The sequence below is a fragment of the Erinaceus europaeus genome, chromosome 1 (assembly GCF_950295315.1).
Source record: "Erinaceus europaeus chromosome 1, mEriEur2.1, whole genome shotgun sequence".
In the NCBI taxonomy this organism is placed as follows: Eukaryota; Metazoa; Chordata; class Mammalia; order Eulipotyphla; family Erinaceidae; genus Erinaceus; species Erinaceus europaeus.
Genome location: NC_080162.1, coordinates 120,154,642 through 120,173,722, shown reverse-complemented (window position 1 = coordinate 120,173,722; position 19,081 = coordinate 120,154,642). Strand labels below are relative to the sequence as shown.

Below are 19,081 nucleotides of genomic sequence, written 5' to 3'. Positions count from 1 at the left end.
CATGTTACAATGCTGAGGGACCTGGGTTCAAGCCCCCCGGTCCCCACCTGTTGGGGGAAAGCTTTGTATGTCTCTCAATCTCTCTCCCTCTTTATTTCCCCCTTCCCTCTTAATTTCTGGCTGTCTCTATTCAATAAATAAATAAAATTTTTTTAAAACTTAAGTATATAGGATAGAATGATATGTTTAAGATGTTTAGGTAAACATATGTTTAGATGTTTAAGAAAATTAAGTTTTTTAAACTTTAAAATTGGTGATGGGGGAGCCAGAGCATCACACTGGCCTATGTGAGATACCATTCCCACCTGCAAAAATGCCACATACTAGAAAGGACAGAAATAGTAAATGCTGGCATAAAGGATCTTAGGATAAAGGAACATTTCTGCACTGTGGTAGAAATGTAAATTGGTTCAACCTCTATGGGAGACAGTCTGGAGACACTTGAACATTAGAAATAGACCTACCCTATCACCCAGCAGTCCCTCTCCTAGGGATCCATCCAAAGAGAATAGAAACACCAACCTAAATAGACCTATGTACACCTGTGTTTATAGCACCACAATTCGTAATAGCCCAAAGCTGGTAACAACCCAGATGCCCAAGGACAGATCATAAGGAAACTTCTGGTATATATACATAATATGGAACACCTCTCAGCTGCCTAAAATGATGAGATCATCTCCTTCACCTCATCTTGGCTAGAACTTGAAGGAATCTTGTTAAGTGAGATCAGCCAGGAGGAGGATGACTACCAGATGATGTCACTTACAGGTGGAAGCTAAGAAACAAGTAGGGAAAAGCAAATTATTGGGTGAAACTGGAACTAGCTATGGTCTCTTGTGGCTATGCCAACGGGGACGAGACAGGGACTGGAGGGATGAGAGGGCAATGGCAGTCCAGTGCACTACGGTGTGAAGGAAGACATAGGTTGGTGATGGGAGTGGTGTGTAGACACCTATCATGGAGGGATGAGAAATTGCACCCATGTGACAATACTGTCTTATAAGTACGTCTCTGATAAAGCCATTAAGAAGAGATCAAAGAGTCATGGGGATGGGAGTCGGTCGGTAGTGCGGCGGATTAAGTGCATGTGGCACAAAGCTCAAAGACTGGCGGTTGCAGCCCCCGGCTCCCCACCTGCAGGGGAGTCATTTTACAGGTGGTGAAGCAGGTCTGCAGGTGTCTTATCTTTCTCTCCCCCTCTCTGTCATCCCCTTCTCTCTCCATTTCTCTCTGTCCTATCTCACGGTGACGACAACAATAATAACTACAATGATAAAACAACAAAGGCAACAGAAGGGAATAAATATTAAAAAATCATGGGGATATGTCAAAAGTACAAAATATCAGTTTGAAGAAGACCCCTATGGACATTTGGACACAATTTTAAGCATTAAAATAACTATAGTAAAAGATCATAGCCCATTGGACAAAGTAGAAATTCATGATTCATGTTGTAATTAACAGACATAAATGCTTTAATTAGAGTGGATATTTGCATAGTGAGAGAATATCTCCCTGTAAATTCTTAATTACTGAAAAAAAGATGGGTCCTTTTATAGTGAAGGAACCTGACAATCATCACCTTAATCAAATGGTTATAGTTAATGTAGCCAGTAGTGGAAAAAGTAAAAAATCTTGTGTCATCTAATAGGATGTGGTGAAAAGAACACAGTGTCATTTCTGTGATATTTCTTTTCTTTTTTTCTTTTTCTTTACCAGACCACTGCTCACTTCTGGCTTATGGTGGTGTGGGGGATTGAGCCGGGACTTGAGAGCCTCAGGCATTAAAGTCACTTTGCATAACCATTATGCTATACCCCCACCCTTTCTGTGATATTTCTACCGAGGACATATATCATGAGTTTAAGAGGTGAAATCACCAGATAAAATGAAAAGTAAGGATACTGTACAGTGACAGGTCTGTATTCTTCACAAGACTCAAGATCATGAAAGCTGCAAAAGGACTGAACAGCTGTTCCACATGGACAGAAACTGAAGACATGACAAGCAAATTCAGGAATCTAGACAGCAGAGCTAAATGCTTCTGTAAAGGACATTATTCTGACAACTGGCAAACTTAAATAGGGCCTGGGGATGAGATGGCAGGAAATACATTAATGTGACTTTCTGAGGTTGATGGTTATGTTGACAATGTGGGAGAATATCCTTGTTGGTAGGAAACTTGATTTTGATAGTTCTTTGGTATTTAGGAAAAGATGATATTACTTATATGTGCCTTACAGGGTAGGAATGTGTTAATTACAGTTTCTAATTATTTTATTTTTGCCTCCAGGGTTATTGCTGGGACTTGGTGCCTGCACTATGAATCCACTGCTCCTGGAGGCTATTTTTTTCCCTTTTGTTACCCTTGTTTATCGTTGTTGTTATTATTGCTGTTGTTATTGCTGTCGCTGTTGTTAGACAGAACAGAGAGAAATTGAGAGAGGAGGGGAAGACAAAGAGGGGGAGAGAAAGCTAGATACCTGCAGACCTGTTTCACTACCTGTGAAGCAACCTCCCTGCAGGTGGGGAGCTGGGGGCTTGAATTGTGATCACTGTTCCAGTCCTTGCACCTGCACCATGTATGCTTTACCCAGAAACTAGTGGATACCTCTTCTCCTTGACTGATCTTGCCAATTCCCAGTCTGAAATCAAAATAACTAGCTCTTCTTTGTTCCCACTGATAAGCATAATAAAAATAATTCTTGACTGACTCCACTTGAGAATAATGAGCCTCAACATTAATGATTCTTAGTATTGCATTTACTTAACTGGTGCTAGTTCCTTTCCAGTCTCCTTTGTGTATTCCAGTCATTTACTACTTTCCTGTTTTCTGTAGCCTCCATGGGACTTTGCAGTGTGATTGTTACTCTAATTGTGTGGACTATCCCTCCTCCATTTATAAATATTTACAGATAAACCCAAGAAGTGGCAGAACAGAACATTTGCGATCAGGCCTGATTTTTTTTTTTAATAATAATAAGGAAACATGGACAAAACCATAGGATAAGAGGGGTACAATTCCCACCACCAGAATTCCATATCCCATTCCATCCCATCCCCTGGTAGCTTTCCTATTCTTTAACCCTCTGGGAGTATGGACCCAAGGCCATTGTGGGATGCAGAAGGTGGAAGGTCTGGCTTCTGTAATTGCTTCCCTACTGAACATGGGTGTTGACAGGTCAGTCTTAAAGCCTATTCTACTAGGTTCCCCCAGAATCTTTCTAAATTTTACTTTTTTTTTTAATAAGAGAAAGATTATTTAATATCTCCTAGTTTAAATTTACATTAAATTAGGAAATTGTACATAAACAAATCTTCAGGTTTTTTATATTTATTTATTTTCCCTTTTGTTGCCGTTGTTTTTCACTGTTGTTATAGTTATTGTTATTGATGTTGTTGTTGTTGGATAGGATAGAGAGAAATGGTGAGAGGAGGGGAAGACAGAAAGGGGGAGAGAAAAATAGACACCTACAGACCTGCTTCACCAACTGTGAAGTGACTCCCCTGCAGGTGGGGAGCCGGGGGCTTGAACCAGGATCCTTATGCCGGTCCTTGTGCTTCGTGCCACCTGCGCTTAACCTGCTGAGCTACCGCCCAACTCCCTCTTTTTACTTTTCATCTTATTAAAACACTACCTATCTTCCCCTCATCCCTAAAATCCTTTTCTTTTGCTTCAAGTCATACTCTTTTCTTACCTTCTCTACCTCACTGATACTAAGCTACTAAAACGTATATTGGACTCTTCCTTTCATACTCCAAGCATTCCCTTTGGTAATATTACTACTCTGCCACCAAGTCTTAAGCTTCAGCTGCCATGTTATACATCTGTATATATACATATACATATATATTCAGATCAGCTTCTACCTACGGGATATCTTCCACACTGGGATATCTAATATAGGAGCTACTAGCTACATGTGACTTGAAGAAAATTTTGTTACATATTGTATTGTATTTCTTTTGGACAGCAACACTTAACAATTTGCAAGGGCCTTAAACTAAACATGTTTAAAACCAGACTGAGGTGTCTGGGGCATAGCTCACTTGATAGAGCACTGGACTGAATTTCTGAGGTTCCTGGTTTAATCCCCAGGAACACTTGTACCAGAGTGGTACTCTGGCTCTCTCTCTCTCTCCCTCCCTCCCTCCCTCTCTCTTTCTTTTGTTCTTTCTTTCTTTCTTCTCTTCCTTCCGTCAACCTTTTAAAAATGTTTTTATTTATTTATTATTAGGTAGAGACATGAATTGAGAGGGATGGGGAGGCAGAGAAGTAAGGTGACAGAGACATCTGCAGCCCTACTCTACCACTGGTGAAGTTTTCCCCCTGTAGGTGGGGACCGAGGGCTTGAACCTGCAACCTTGCACACTGCAATGCATGTGCTTAACTAGGTGCACCACTATCCCCTTCTCTCTCCCTCTTTCTCATGTGAAGCTCTCTCTCTCATGTAGTAAATTAGCTCTTTAAGAGAAAGAAAGAGAGAGAAGCAGCTTTATTTTCTGCCTCAAACTTGTTCTTCTGTTGCCCAAGTTTGGAAGCTTAATTTTTCTATAAGTTAAATTCTAGTTATGTGATAAATACTCTAAGCACTTACTTCATTCATTTACTCACACAACAAACTTAAAAGATACTAATTCTTCATTTTACACACTCTACTTATCCATGTCTACGTTTCCTACTTCTCTTCAGTTCAGTGTACCACCAGGCCTCTCTCTACGCAAATCCTGATACTGCCTTTCTACTTTATACTCACTCCTGAGATTCTTAATTATTCTAATAGTTTTCTTTTTAAAAAAATATGTATTTATTCCTTTTTTTGTTTTATTGTTGTAGTTATTGTTGTTATTGATGTCGTTGTTGGATAGGACAGAGAGAAATGGAGAGAAGAGGGGAAGACAGGGGGAGAGAAAGATAGACACCTACACACCTGCTTCACTGCCTGTGAAGTGACTCCGCTGCAGGTGGGGAGCTGGGGGCTCGAACCAGGATCCTTATGCCGGTTCTTGTGCTTCAAGCCACCTGCGCTTCTTCTTCTAGCGTTTGCCCTTCTTCCCTAGCCAGTCAACAGCGTCAGGTTGAGCCTGATGTAAAGTTTCGAGACCTCCTTTGAATCTGGAGAGGTGACAGTCGTTGACTATGTGGGTCATTGTCTGTAGCCGCAGGGGCAGTTCGGGTCGTCTCTGGCTCCCCAGCGATAGAACATAGTGGCGCACCGGCCATGGCCTGTTCGATAGCGATTGAGGAGGGCCCGATCATAACGTGCTAGGTCAAAGCCGGTTGACGCTTGCAGGGGTCTGTGATGAGGTGTTTGTTCTTTACCTCAGCTGACTGCCAACTCTGTTTCCAAGAGTCTGGAACAGAGAAGTTCAGTGTAGGCATAGGGGACCAGATTGGGTGACAAGACGTCAAGCGTTGGACAGGGTGAGCGAAGATATCCGCGTATATTGGCAGGTCCGGTCGAGCGTAGACGTGGGAAATGAACTTAGATGATGCCGCATCCCGAGGAATATCTGGCGGGGCAATGTTGCTAAGAACTGGCAGCCATGCCACCTGCACTTAACCTGCTGAACTACAGCCCAACTCCCTCTAGTAGTTTTCTTAGTGATCACTTCTTTCTTGTCCCTCCATCCTTGTTCATTGCTACCAGAATTATCTTCCTGTCAGGCAAACCTAGCCATAATTTCTGCTGAGCTTAGCAGTGTGTGATGGCTTCCCATCCTTTGTAAGTAAAATTTGAACTCACTTTTCATGGCATGTAGCTCACGTCATCTGCTTGATCTCCCAACGTCGCGTGGGAGCTCTTTTTTTTTTTTTTTTAATCTCTCTTGCTCTCTCTTTACCAGAGCACTACTCAGCTCTGGCTTATGGTTGTGCAGGGGATTGAACCTGGGGCCTTGGAGCCTCAGGTATGAGAGTCTCTTTGCATAATCATTATGCTGTCTACTTCGCCTTCATTTTCTTGATCCATAAGGGATCTGCAGATGTAAAATTTATGATTTGGGGAAGAATTTCTGATACTAACACAATCATCTCTTAATAGGTTTAATCTTGTTCAGCGAACAGCACAAGCTTGCACTGCTCTGGCCTTTAATCTTCGCAGGAAGTCTGAGTTCCTTGTGGCATTAGCTGACTATTCTGTTAAATGTTTCGATACAGGTAAGAAGTCTTCCTGCTTATCTTGAAGCAAAGTGAAATAGAGGCTGAATAACTGTAAGGAGTTTGCCAAATCTGTACAGTCTCAGAGAAGAGTTCTCACAAGACTACCCTTACTTCAGTTATTGGCTAGAAGTCTGGGAATCTCAGGGGTATCCTCTTGTCAGATCATGTGGAAAAACATTCATGGCTCCCCACAACTACCTCAGATTTGATAATTCACTGAAATTACTCATAGAAGTCAGGAAAAAAGTATAATTAATGTGATCCATGAGGCAGCACAGTGGATGAGTCATAGGAACTTCAAGTATGAGGTCCTTAGTTCTATCTCCAGCACCACATATTTAGAATAATGCTCTGGTTCTCTTGCCCTTGCTCTCTTTCTCATCAACCAGTCAATAAATCTTAATAAAAATAGGAGCATTGGGCAGAGTAGATAGCATAATGATTATGCAAACAGACTCTCATGTCTGAAATTCCAAAGTCCCAGGATCAAATCCCTGCACCATCATAAGCCAGAAATGGTTAAAAGGAAAAAAAAAAAGAAGAAGAAGCATAATAGAATGATTTTAGTTTTTTAAAATATTTATTTATTCCCTTTTTTTTTGTTGCCCTTTTTTTTTTATTGTTGTTTTATTGATGTCATCATTGTAGGATAGGACAGAGAGAAATTGAGAGAGGGAAGACAGAGAGGAGGAGAGACAGGGAAACACAAGCAGATCTGCTTCACCACTTGTGAGGCGACTCCCCTGCAGGTGGGGAGCCTGGAGCTCCAACCGGGATCGTTAAACTGGTCCTTGTGCTTTGCGCCACTTGCACTTAACCTGCTGCGCTACCGCCCAACTCCTGATTTTAGTTTTAATGTAGTGAAAGGGCACATATTTGAATCAACCAAAAAGGGGAGGTATAGATAGCATAATGGTTATGCAAAGAGACTCTCATGCCTGAGGCTCCAAAGTCTCAGGTTCAATCCCCTGCACCCCCATAAGCCAGAGCTGAGCAGTGCCCTGGTAAAAAAAAACAAAATCGACCAAATAGATGCACAGGGTAGGACCTAGGAGACTTTTTTTCCTTCTTAATGAGAGAGATCAAAGGGGCAGGTGGTGGTGTACCTGGTTGAACACCCCCTGTAGGGTGAAAGCTTTGCAGGCGGAGAAGCAGTGTTGCAGGTGTCTCTCTGTCTCTCTCCTTTTCTGTCACTTATTTCCCTCTCAGTTTCTGGCTGTCTCCATCCAATAATAAAGATAAAAAAAGATTTTTTTTTTTAAGAGAGAGAAAGAAAGAACCAGAGCATTACTCTGGCACATACCCTGCTGGGGATAGCACTTGGAATTGTATCCATGATAATCCAACACTTTGTCTACTTTGCCACTCCTGGACCACTGAATCGAGGAGATTTATAGAAGAAAATCTTACAGTATAAGCCCTAAGGGGCTTATAATCTTGCCAACCTCAGTGCGAGGCTATCCATGTGTTAAATAAACTAAGGGATCCATCTAGCCATTGTTGTCGAGAGATTTTTGTTGAGATTGAGTTCCATAGTGATTGATTGCTCAAGCTAAGAATTTTTGGTTCATAGACCCAATCATCTAACCAGTCACATGGTTGATGTTTCTAGAGTGACTCGTGCCTGCTCTGAAGTCTTTCTCCTTAGCAGAAACTATCTGCTGTTGTTTGAGAGGCCTCCCATAAGTAACAAGTATTCCACTCATGGAAATTTTAGGGGCATAGAGGTTGCATCCTAGGAGCCTGAACAAAGGATGGATATATATATATATGTGTGTGTGTCATTGAAGGCCAAAGTTCTTACTGCACAAGTATAAAAATAATATTTAAAAAATTTTAATATGGCAGAGGACCCAGTGGGGGTTGTATTGTTATGTGGAAATCTGGGAAATGTTATGCATGTAAAACTATTGTATTTACTGTAAAACATTAATTCCCCCAATGAAAAAAATTTAAGAATAACTTTTTTAAATGATTTCTGTATTTTTTCTATTTGAGAGAGAGACAGAGACATCAAAACATTGTTCAGCTCTAATTAACTGAACCATAAGTCTTCAGGTATATGACTGTTATACTTCCCCCCCCCAAAAAAAAATATATATATAGCCTATGTACTTTTCTGGTTCTATGTATTTATTTATTTTTTTTTTAGCCAGAGCACTGTTCAGCTCTGGCTTATGGTGGTGCAGGGGATTGAACCTGGGACTCTGGAGCCTCAGGCATAAGAGTCTGTTTGCATAACCATTATGCTATCTACCCTCCACCCGATCCTATGTATTTTTATACCATATCATATTATTTGATAGAAAAGAAAACTCAAGAGTTCTATAAATGAAGTTCGTATTCTAAGAGAAAAAGGGTATTTCATTTGAATTGTTTTTTTTCTTGCTATTGAAGTATCTATAATATCTCAGAAGATAGATAAAGATCAACAGTAAGAGTAATGACAGGAAACACAAGTGTTTACTGTTTTGAGACATCATATATTTGCTAGTGAATTTTTCATTCATCATAATAACCCATAGAGGTGACTACTGTTGCTATTCCATTTTTCAAATTAGAAAATTGAGGCACAGAAGTAATTTGACCAAGATCCCACAACTTATGAACAGTGGAACCAGGATTTCTCAATCACCATTATCCTTGCTGTGTACACAAGGGGAAAAAAAAACAAAAACAGGCATCCCTTAATAATGCTTGGAGACCCCTAGTATTTTACAAGGGAGGGGAAGATAGCGTAATGGTTATGGAAAGAAGATTTTCATGCCCAAGGCAGCCTAGGTTCCTGATTCAATCCCCAGCACCACCAGAAACCAGAGTTTAGATTAAATTTGTTTAAAAAAAGTCTTCTTTCTATGCATATGCCTTTTAATATTCTAACAAAGACCTAATCATTCTGTTTATACTATGGAATCATTTGTTATTAATAGTTTATTACAAGATTATAAGGTTATAATGTGTAGTTCCACATCCACCACCAAAGTTCTGTATCTCCACCCTCCCACCTTCCAAAGATGACCACCAAAGTTGCTGAGACTTTTATTTTCACTGGTAATCTCCATTTAAAAAATCAACTTTACCAGTTCAAGTCCCTGATTCCCCACTTTCAGGGGAGTCTCGCTTCATAAGCAGTAAAGCAGGTCTGCAGGTGTCTTATCTTTCTCTCCCCTTCTCTGTCTTCCCCTCCTCTCTCCATTTCTCTCTGTCCTATCCAACAATGACGACATCAATAACTACAACAATAAAACAATAAGGGCAACAAAAGAGAATAAGTAAATGAATATTAAAAAAGAAGAGCTTTAAAAAACCAACTTTATACATGTCTTCCTACTTCTTAATATCATTTAAAACATTATTAGTTTTTAGTTTTTAATTTTATTGTTTACTTTTAACTTTTATTTATTTATTTATTTATTTGCTAGGACAGAGAGAAATTGAGAAAGCGATAGAAGGGAGTGGCAGAGAGAGAAAGAGATACACCTGCAGCACCACTTCACCAGTCATGAAGCTTTCCTCCTGAAGGTGGGGAGTGGGGCCTCGAGCCCAGGACCTTGCACATGGTAATGGTAACGTGCACTTAACTAGGTGTGCTCTAAAACTGGTTACGTTTATTTATTTATTATTTTTAATGTTTTTTTTTTATTATCTTTATTTGTTTATTGGATAGAGACAGTCAGAAATCAAGAGGGAAGGGAGGGATAGAGAGGGTGAGAGACAGAGAGACACCTGCAGCCCTGCTTTACCACTTGTGAAGCTTTTCCCCTTCAGGTGGGGACTAGGGGCTCAAACCTGGGTCCTTGCGTATTGTAACATATACGTTCAACCAGGTAGGCCACCACCCGGCCCTCCTTTCTTTTTTCCTTCCTTCCTTTTCTTTTTTTCTTCTTCTTTTTTTTTTTTTTTTTACTATTTTATTTATTCGTAAGAAAGATAGGAAGAGAGAAAGAACCAGACATCAGGAGTCGGGCGGTAGTGCAGTGGGTTAAGCACAAGTGGTGCAAAGTGCAAGGACCGGCATAAGCATCCCGGTTCGAGCCCCCCGGCTCCCCACCTGCAGGGGAGCCGCTTCACAAGCAGTGAAGCAGGTCTGCAGGTGTCTATCTTTCTCTTCCCCTCTGTCTTCCCCTCCTCTCTCCATTTCTCTCTGTCCTATCCAACAACAATGACATCAGTAACAACAATATTAACTACAACAGGGCAACAAAGTAAATGAATAAATAAATATTAAAATATTAAAAAAAAAAAGAACCAGACATCACTCTGGTACATGTGCTGCCAGGGATTGAACTCAGGACCTCATGCTTGAGAGTCAGTGTTTTATCCACTGTGCCACCTCCTGGAGCACTATTTATTTATTTCTGATTTATTGGCTAGAGATAGAAATTAAGAGGGGAGGGGAGAGAGAAATACCCACAGCACTGCTTAGCCACTCATGAAGCTTCCCCTTGCATGTGGGGAGCAGAGGTGAGGCTTGAACCCAGACCCTAGTGCACTGTAGTGTGTGTGCTATACTAGGAGCACCACCACCCAGCCCCTAGTATTTAAAACTTTGAATTAAAGAAGTAGTTTTCACACTGCTCTCTCTCTTGCTTCTCCTTTATGTTTGGCTGCTTCTTAGCAGTCTCTTTTCTGCAATTGTTTAGTGTTCTTAGACTTGTTTTCCTGACAACTAAAAAAGAAAAGGTTGAGAAACCCCAGTAATACTTGTCAACTTTTAATTTTGACAGCTGGAATACTATATAACCTCATTTCATAAAGCAAGAGATTTTTTTTTTTAATTTAAGAAAGGATAAATTAACAAAACCATAGGGTAGGAGGGGTACAACTCCACACAATTCCCACCACCCAGTCTCCATATCCCTCCCCCTCCCCTGATAGTTTTCCCACTCTCTATCCCTCTGGGAGCATGGACCCAGGGTCATTGTGGGTTGTAGAAGGTGAAAGGTCTGGCTTCTGTAATTGCTTCCCTGCTGAACATGGACGTTGACTGGTCGGTCCATACTCCCGGTCTGCCTGCAAGAGATTTTTTTTAAAGCACCATTTAGAAGGACTTAATACTAGATTAAAGGGTAGTACTATCTTTATTTTTCTCATTTCTCTGAAGCTCAATAAAAAATTGATTATTAACTAAAGCCAGACTTTAGACTTGTGTTTGGAAACCACTACTCTTTCCCCTAGGGGATTATCTCTCTCTGTCTACTTTTGACCTATTTTGTATCTTAATATTCCCCAGGTTTCTCCATTGCTTTCTGATTATTCTCTTTCAGTTTTTTTTTTTTCTGTGTGTATTTTATGTGATGCTTAAAAAAAAAAAAGATTTAGGGGGGCCAGATGGTGGCACACCCAGTAAGCACACATGTTACCAAGAGCGGTGACCCAGCTTTGAGCCTCTGCTTCCTACCTCCAGGGGGGCCGCTTCACAAGCAGTGAAGCAGATCTGCAGGTGTCTGTCCTTTTTTCTCTCCCCCTTTTACCATTCCCTCCTTTCTCTCAATTTTCTGTCCTATCTAATAATTTAAAAAATTATTAAAAAGAAATAAAAAACACCAGGAGTGGATTCATATTGCCAGCACCGAGCCTAGAGATAACCTTAGTGGCAAAAAATTTTTTGTTTAAATTTTAAATTTTTAAAAAATTTTTCAGAGAGAACACCAGAACACTGCTCATCTGGTGATGCTGGGACTTGAGCCTATGATCTTTTGGACCTCAGACATGAAAGTCTGGTGTGTTTATTCTGTACTATCGTCCCAATCTAGTTTCAGTTTTCCAGATGAAGAAAATTCTGATCATAAAAGTAAAACATTTCTACCACAGAAAATTTTAACATATACAGAAAAAATGCAGAGAAATTAAAAATCCATATTTTTACTACTCTGTTAATTATTTTGAGGACTTTTGGTATTTTCCCTACTGGACAGTTTTCTCTGCTTGGGGGTTGCAAACACACTTCAGAACCAGTTTTAAAGTTTAGGTTCATAATTTTCTTCCTGCAGTACTTTATGTATTACTCCTCGTGCACTTAAAAATTTTTTTTCTATTACCTTTATTTATTGGATAGAGACAGTCAGAAATCAAGAGGGTAGGGGAGATAGAGAAAGAGAAAGAGAGATACCTGCAGCCCTGCTTCACCACTCACAAAGCTTTCCCTCTGCAGGTGGGAACTGGGGTTTGAACCCAGGTCCCTGAGCACAGTAACATGTGCACTCAACTTCTTCATAAGTGGTAAAGCAGGTCTGCAGGTATCTGTCTTTTTCTCCCCCGCTCTGTCTCCCCTCCTCTCTCTGCCCTATCCAACAAGGACATCAACAACAACAACAATAATAACCACAACAACGATAAAACGGGGGCAACAAAAGGAGGAAAAAAAAAAGCTTCCAGGAGCTATGGATTCGTGGTACAGACACTGAGCCCCAGCAATAACCCTGGAGGCAAGAAAAAAAAAAATTAAACTAGGCCAACCGGAGTCGTAACTTACTTTTTATCTAGTCATCTTAAAGATTGATTTGTTTTTTTTCTTTTTATTTATTTATTTATTTATTCCCTTTTGTTGCCCTTGTTGTTTTATTGTTGTAGTTATTATTGTTGTTGCCGTTGTTGGATAGGACAGAGAGAAATGGAGAGAGGAGGGGAAGACAGAAAGATAGACACCTGCAGACCTGCTTCACCGCCTGTGAAGCGACTCCCCTGCAGGTGGGGAGCCGGGGTTCGAACCGGGATCCTTATGCCGGTCCTTGTGCTTTGCGCCACCTGCGCTTAACCCGCTGCGCTACAGCCCGACTCCCGATTGATTTGTTTTTATTAAAGGATGGGAGAGACCAGACCATTGCTTGGCTCTTAGAGATGCAGTGCAAGGGATGGAACCTGTGGCCTCAGACAAGTCCTGTGCTCCACTACTGTGCTGTCTCCTTGGTCTTCTTTCATTTCAGTCATTTCAGTTCATTTCAATTTGATCACTAAGTCCTTTGACTTCTCTCCTTCACAGCTCATGAATTTGTTTCTCCATTGCCATGTTTTTAGTTTAAACTCTACTTCTCTCCTGCCTGGATTATTACAGTGACAAATAGATTAGTCTTGTCAAGTCTCTTCCTGCTTCCCAATGTATTTCACCATATTTCTTCAAAGTGTTCTCTTCTACATGAACTATTAAAAGAGGAAGCCTAAAATCTCTTACATGGCACGTAAGCTATTATTAATCAGACTAGCCATCATTTGAATCACTGCCTCAAAGGTGTATAGTGTTTTACCTCTACAACTGTTTTACTGTTCCCACAGTTACCAAGGAGCTCGTTAGCTGGATGAGGGGACATGAGTCATCAGTCTTCTCAATCTCAGTGCATGCCTCTGGGAGATACGCCATCACTACCTCTTCTGATACAGCCCAGCTATGGGACTTGGATACCTTTCAGAGAAAAAGAAAGCTGAATATTCTTCAGTCTGTGGGCATACAAAAGGTCAGTGAGGGGGGAATCTGTTGTGCTTCTCAGATAAGTTTCTTGGCCATCAGAATTTATCCAGGATAGAAGAGTAAATGATTGGCTTTGCCCCATGGAGTTAAGCTTTTTTCACTCAGCAGCAAGCAAAGTGAAGTGATCTGTAGTTAAGATGTTGCCTATTTCTATTATAATACACTGTGCTGATTTTATTATTATTATTTTTAAAGTCTTATGTTTTCTGTACACTTTTTTTTTTAACCAGAGCACTGCTTAGCTCTGGCTTATGGTGGTGCTGGGGATTGAACCTGGGGCTTTGGGACCTCAGGCATGAGAGTCTGTTTGCATAACCATTATGCTATCTACCCCTTCCCCTGATTTTATTATTGTTATTGTGATGTGACTTCAAGTTCCAAAGTGATAGTTTTGATTATTTTAATTTTAGTTTTCAACCTTCAGTATATTGTAATGCAAATGTTCATACATGAAGTAGATCTGTAAGAATTTCAGGGTGGACACATTTACACCCAATATCTAGATTTTTTTTTTATTTTAAACTTTTTTTTTTTTTGCCTCCAAAAAAAGTAGGGCTTGGTGCCTGCACTAGGAATCCACTGCTCCTGGAGACCATTTTCTCCATTTTGTTGTTGTAGTTATTGCTGTTGTTGGATAGGACAGAGAGAAATTAAAAGAGGATGGGAAGACAGAGGGGCAGAGAAAGATAGACAACTGTAGACCTGCTTCACCACTTGTGAAGTATTCCCTCCCCTGCAGGTGGGGAGCTGGGGCTCAATCCCAGATCCTTCTCCGGGTCCTTGCATTTTGCACCATGTGTGCTTAACCCACTGTACTACCGACCGCCCCCCAAGCCAATATCTAGATTTAAAATCATGTTACTATACTGCCTCTATCTTACTTATGTGTTACTATGTTATATTATAGATCTGCCCATTTGTCTGTTCCTTTTTCAGTTCATCACCCTCCTCCCCCCCCCTTAAAAATAAATTGCAGCAGGGTAGATGCATAATGGTTATACAAAGAGACTTTAATGTTTGAGGTTCCAAAGTCCCAAGTTCAGTCCTCTGCGCCACCATAAGCCACAGTTGGCCAGGGATCTGGTAAAAATAAATAAATAAATAGGTAAGTGAAATAATAACAATAAACAGATAAATTGCAGCCATAAGTAAATCATAAATTATAGCCATCATAAATATGTAAGTGCATTTAATTGACTAGGTTTCAATTATGTCCATGTAAACTTCATATATACAGTGAAATTTAGCAATCTTAAGTATTTCTATTTTTTAATTTTTTTAAAGATTTTATTTATTTATTAGTGAGGAAGATAAGAGGAGAGAGAAAGAACCAGACATCACTCTGGCACATGTGTTGCCGGGGATCAAACTCAGGGCCTCATGCTTGAGAGTCCAAAGCCTTATCACTGCGCCACCTCCCAGACCACTATTTTTTTTAAATTTTTTATCATCTTTATTTATTTATTGGATAGAGACTTCCAGAAATTGAGGGGGGGGGGGATAGACAGGGAGAGAGACACCTGCAGATTTGCTTCACCAAAGCAAGCTTTCACCCTGCAGGTGGGGACTGGGGGCTCGAACCCGGGTCCTTGTACACTATAACATATGCGCTTAACCAGGTATGCCAGCACCCAGCCCCACAATCTTAAGTATTCCTTAGTTAGGTTTTGACGTACCTTTATAGCCTGTGCAGCCCTCATTGTTATCATCACAATAAGCCCCTATGTTTCTCTATAGGTAGGTATCACTGATTTTTTTTTTTAATAGAAGGAGAGAGAAAGAAACAGGAGAGAGATACCTGTAGCACTGCTCCACCAGTCATAAAGCTTTTTCACAGAGTTGGATACTTGAACCCATGTCCTTACACAAGTTAACATGTACACTCTACTTGGTGAGTCCTCACCCAACCCTCTGTGATTTAAAAAAAATATATATATTACCTTTATTTTATTTATTGGATAGAGGCAGCGAGAAATCGAGAGGGAAAGGATAGAGAGGGAGAGACAGACACCTGCAACACTGCTTCACCACTTGGAAAGCATTCCCCCTGCAGGTGGAGACTGGGGGCTCGAACCTGGGTCCTTGTGCATTGTAACATGTGCGCTCAACCAGGTGTGCCACCACCCGGCCCCATGATTTTTTTTTTTTACTTTTTTTTAAGTATTTATTTTATTTATTTATTCCCTTTTGTTGCCCTTGTTGTTTTATTGTTGTAGTCGTTGTTGGATAGGACAGAGAGAAATGGAGAGAGGAGGGGAATACAGAGAGGGGAGAGAAAGATAGACACCTGCAGACCTGCTTCACCGCCTATGAAGCGACTCCCCTGCAGGTGGGGAGCCGGGGTTGGAACCGGGATCCTTATGCCGGTACTTGTGCTTTGCGCCACCTGCGCTTAACCCGCTGCGCTACAGCCCAACTCCCGATTTTTTTTTTTTTAACCATAGATTTATTCTGAAATTTTACATAATCAGAAGTGGGAGGTGTGAAGCTTTTTTTGTCAGTTTGATGCTTTTGAGATGCATCTGTGTTGTATCAGTTCATTCCTTTTTTTTTCCCTTTCCCTATGGTGGATTTACTTATTAACATTACTCCAATGTTAGTGATATGAAAATAAAATGAAATATAGAAGGGGTAAGTTTAGTAGAGCTGTGCCTGTGAATATACTCTTCTATAATAAGAAGAACATGATTGCCAGCAAACTTTCTCAACACCCAGATAATAAATACTTTGGGTTTAGCAGACTATGATCAAAATTAGGATGTTACGTGTGTACATTTACAGTGATCTAAAATTAAATAACTTAAAAATGTAGAGGCCGGGTGGTGGCGCACCTGGTTAAGTGCACGTTACAGTGTGCAAGGGTCCGGGTTTGAGCCACCAGTCCCCTCCTGCAGAGGGGAAGCTTTGTGAGTGGTGAAGCAGGGCTGCAGGTATCTCTCTTTCTCTTTCCCACTCTATCTCCCCCTCCCTCTTGATTTCTGACTATCTCTATGCAATAAGTAAAAATTTTAAAAAGTTAAAGAAAAAAATGTAAAAATTATTTTTAACTCTTGCACAATGCAAAAACTGGAGGGCAGATAGTTGTTACTCTTGTTTTATACTGTTGAGAATATGAGTAGTTATAAATTAATCTTAAAAAGAACCAGGGCATTAGTTCTACCATCAGTTCTGTGGTAGGGAATACAACAAATTGTCTTCTATATTTGTATTTTTTGTTAGATTTAAATATTTGTTATTTATTTATTTAATAGAGACAGACAGAAATTGAAAGGGAATGTGGAGGTAGGTAGCATAATGGTTATGCAAAGAGGCTTTCTGCAAAAGACTTTGATACCTGAAGCTCTGAAGTCTCAAGTTCAATCCCCTGCGCTACCATAAACCATAGCTGAGCAGTGCTCTGGTAATAAATAAATACAATAAGAAAGAAAGGAAGGAAAGGAGAAAGAAAGCAAGAAAGTTGAGTTGAAGGGGGAAGATAGGGAGAAACAAAGAGACACCTGCAACACAGCTTCACTGCTCATGAAGCTTATTCCTTGTATGTAGGGTCCAAGGGCTTGAACTCAGGTCCTTGTGCATAATAACGTGTGTTCTACCAAGTGTGCCACTAACCCCTCCCTACTTATGATAGATTTAAAGTAAAGAAAGTTCATGGTACTGGAGTTAACTTACAGTTCTCCTCAGATAGTGTTCCTATTCTGGTTTAATTTGGTCACAATGTCTGGGTTTCATGAATCTTAGAGATATTCCAAGCCTATTAAATTACATCTATGTTTTCTCTTTCTGATAAGATAAACCATAAGTTTTGGACCATATAGCAAGTGCACATAGTAAATTCTATTAATAGTAAAGTTGAAGTTTGGAGGTAGGAAATTTTGCTCTATAGTTAGAAAGTTAAACTCTGGAGAAGAAATTTTTTAAAAAATTCTTGTGGTTCAGTGCATGTTGGAAAAAGTTTTATAATGGATACTAGAAAACACTTAATAAAGAACATGTTACATATACATTGTGCATTTAACTATATTTCTTCTGAATTGTACATTTGACCTTGAGTCGCTCTTTAAGCTTTACAAAGCATTTACATACATTCTATTTTTTTATTTTTTATTATCATTATTTATTTATTGGCTAGAGATAGCCAGAAATCAAGAGGAGGGGGGAAGAGAGAGAGAGAGAGAGAAAGGCTCCTGCAGCACTGCTTGACCACTCAGAAAGCTTTTCCCCTGCTGGGGACTGGAGGGAGGCTCAGATCTGAGTCCTTGAGCATTATTAACATGTGCATTCAACCAGGTGCAACACCATCTGGCCCCTTCACATACTTTCTCAAAAATGAACTAAAAAGTTTAAGATTTTTATACTTTGTGATGAAAAGCTGTCACCCCATCCCTATACCCTACCTCAAAAAGTACATTTTGTTAATTGCCCTTCAAGGTTTTTTTTTTTTTGTCAAGAGATGACACAATCAAAATAATGGCAAGATTGATTAGAAACAATTTGATAAGTATTAAAATTTGGCAATTAAAATCACAAATCTAGTAATGTATAATCATGTAAGTGATGTATCACAGCTATTTTCCTAAAATAGCAGTTGATGCTCATTAACTTTTAAGCTCTTACTTCTCCCTGTAGAAATAAACATTATTACTTTTCTAGAAAAAAAGCCCTTGCCGATTATAAAAAAAAATTAGCTCACATCTTTTGACATTAGTTTTGAAACATCATTTGAATATATTTATTATAGACTATAATGTACTCACTGCAAATGCTTTCTATAATTTTTTAATATATCTTCCAATATAATAAATCTCTTGGCAAAATATCTGCCTGAAACTGCCTTTGACAAAGTGAGTCACAGATAATGGTGAGGAGGTTATGAGGAAGGGCATCCATGCTTGATACAGTTGAGTTAGCAATTTTTATTATGTTTTAGTAGCATTAATCCTGATGAAAATCCTTAATTTTCACTACAAAACATGCTGCTTAATGAAAATTAACGTTGTTCTTTAAAGTTTTATTAGTAATTTATTATTAATTTACAAAATTTTGAGATAGCAGGGATATAATTCTACACTGTTCCCACCACCACAGTTCTGTGTCCCCATTCCCTCCATTGGAAACTGCAGTGGTACTCCCAAGGTCACAGATACAGGATAACTATTATTTCTATAACTGTACATATACAGATTTTGCTTCCAGAGATATCGCTTGGTGCCTATACTATGAATCCGCCGCTCCTGGCAGCCATTTTTTTTTTTCATTTTATTGGATAGGACAGAGAGAAATTGAGAGAGGAGGGAAGATGGGGGACAGACAGAGACCTGCAGACCTGCTTCACAGCTTGTAAAGATTCCCCCCTGCAGGTGGGGAGTTGGGAGCTCAAACATGGATCCTTGTGCTGGTCTTGCTCTTAGTACTAACCTGGCCCCCTTTGCTTATTTTTTCTATGGTCCTGC

The 19,081-nt window shown here is 39.9% G+C and overlaps 1 protein-coding gene across 5 annotated transcripts in view; it reads left to right on the top strand.

Moving 5' to 3' along the window:
- TBC1D31 (TBC1 domain family member 31) overlaps positions 1 to 19,081 on the top strand; it is an 85,689-nt gene that overhangs the window by 6,482 nt on the left and 60,126 nt on the right. For all 5 annotated transcript variants that reach the window (XM_060195604.1, XM_060195595.1, XM_060195587.1 and 2 more), the window contains exons 3-4: positions 6,048 to 6,163; positions 13,439 to 13,617. In XM_060195604.1, coding sequence (XP_060051587.1) covers positions 6,048 to 6,163; positions 13,439 to 13,617 — 295 coding nt within the window. The remainder of the gene's footprint in view (positions 1 to 6,047; positions 6,164 to 13,438; positions 13,618 to 19,081) is intronic.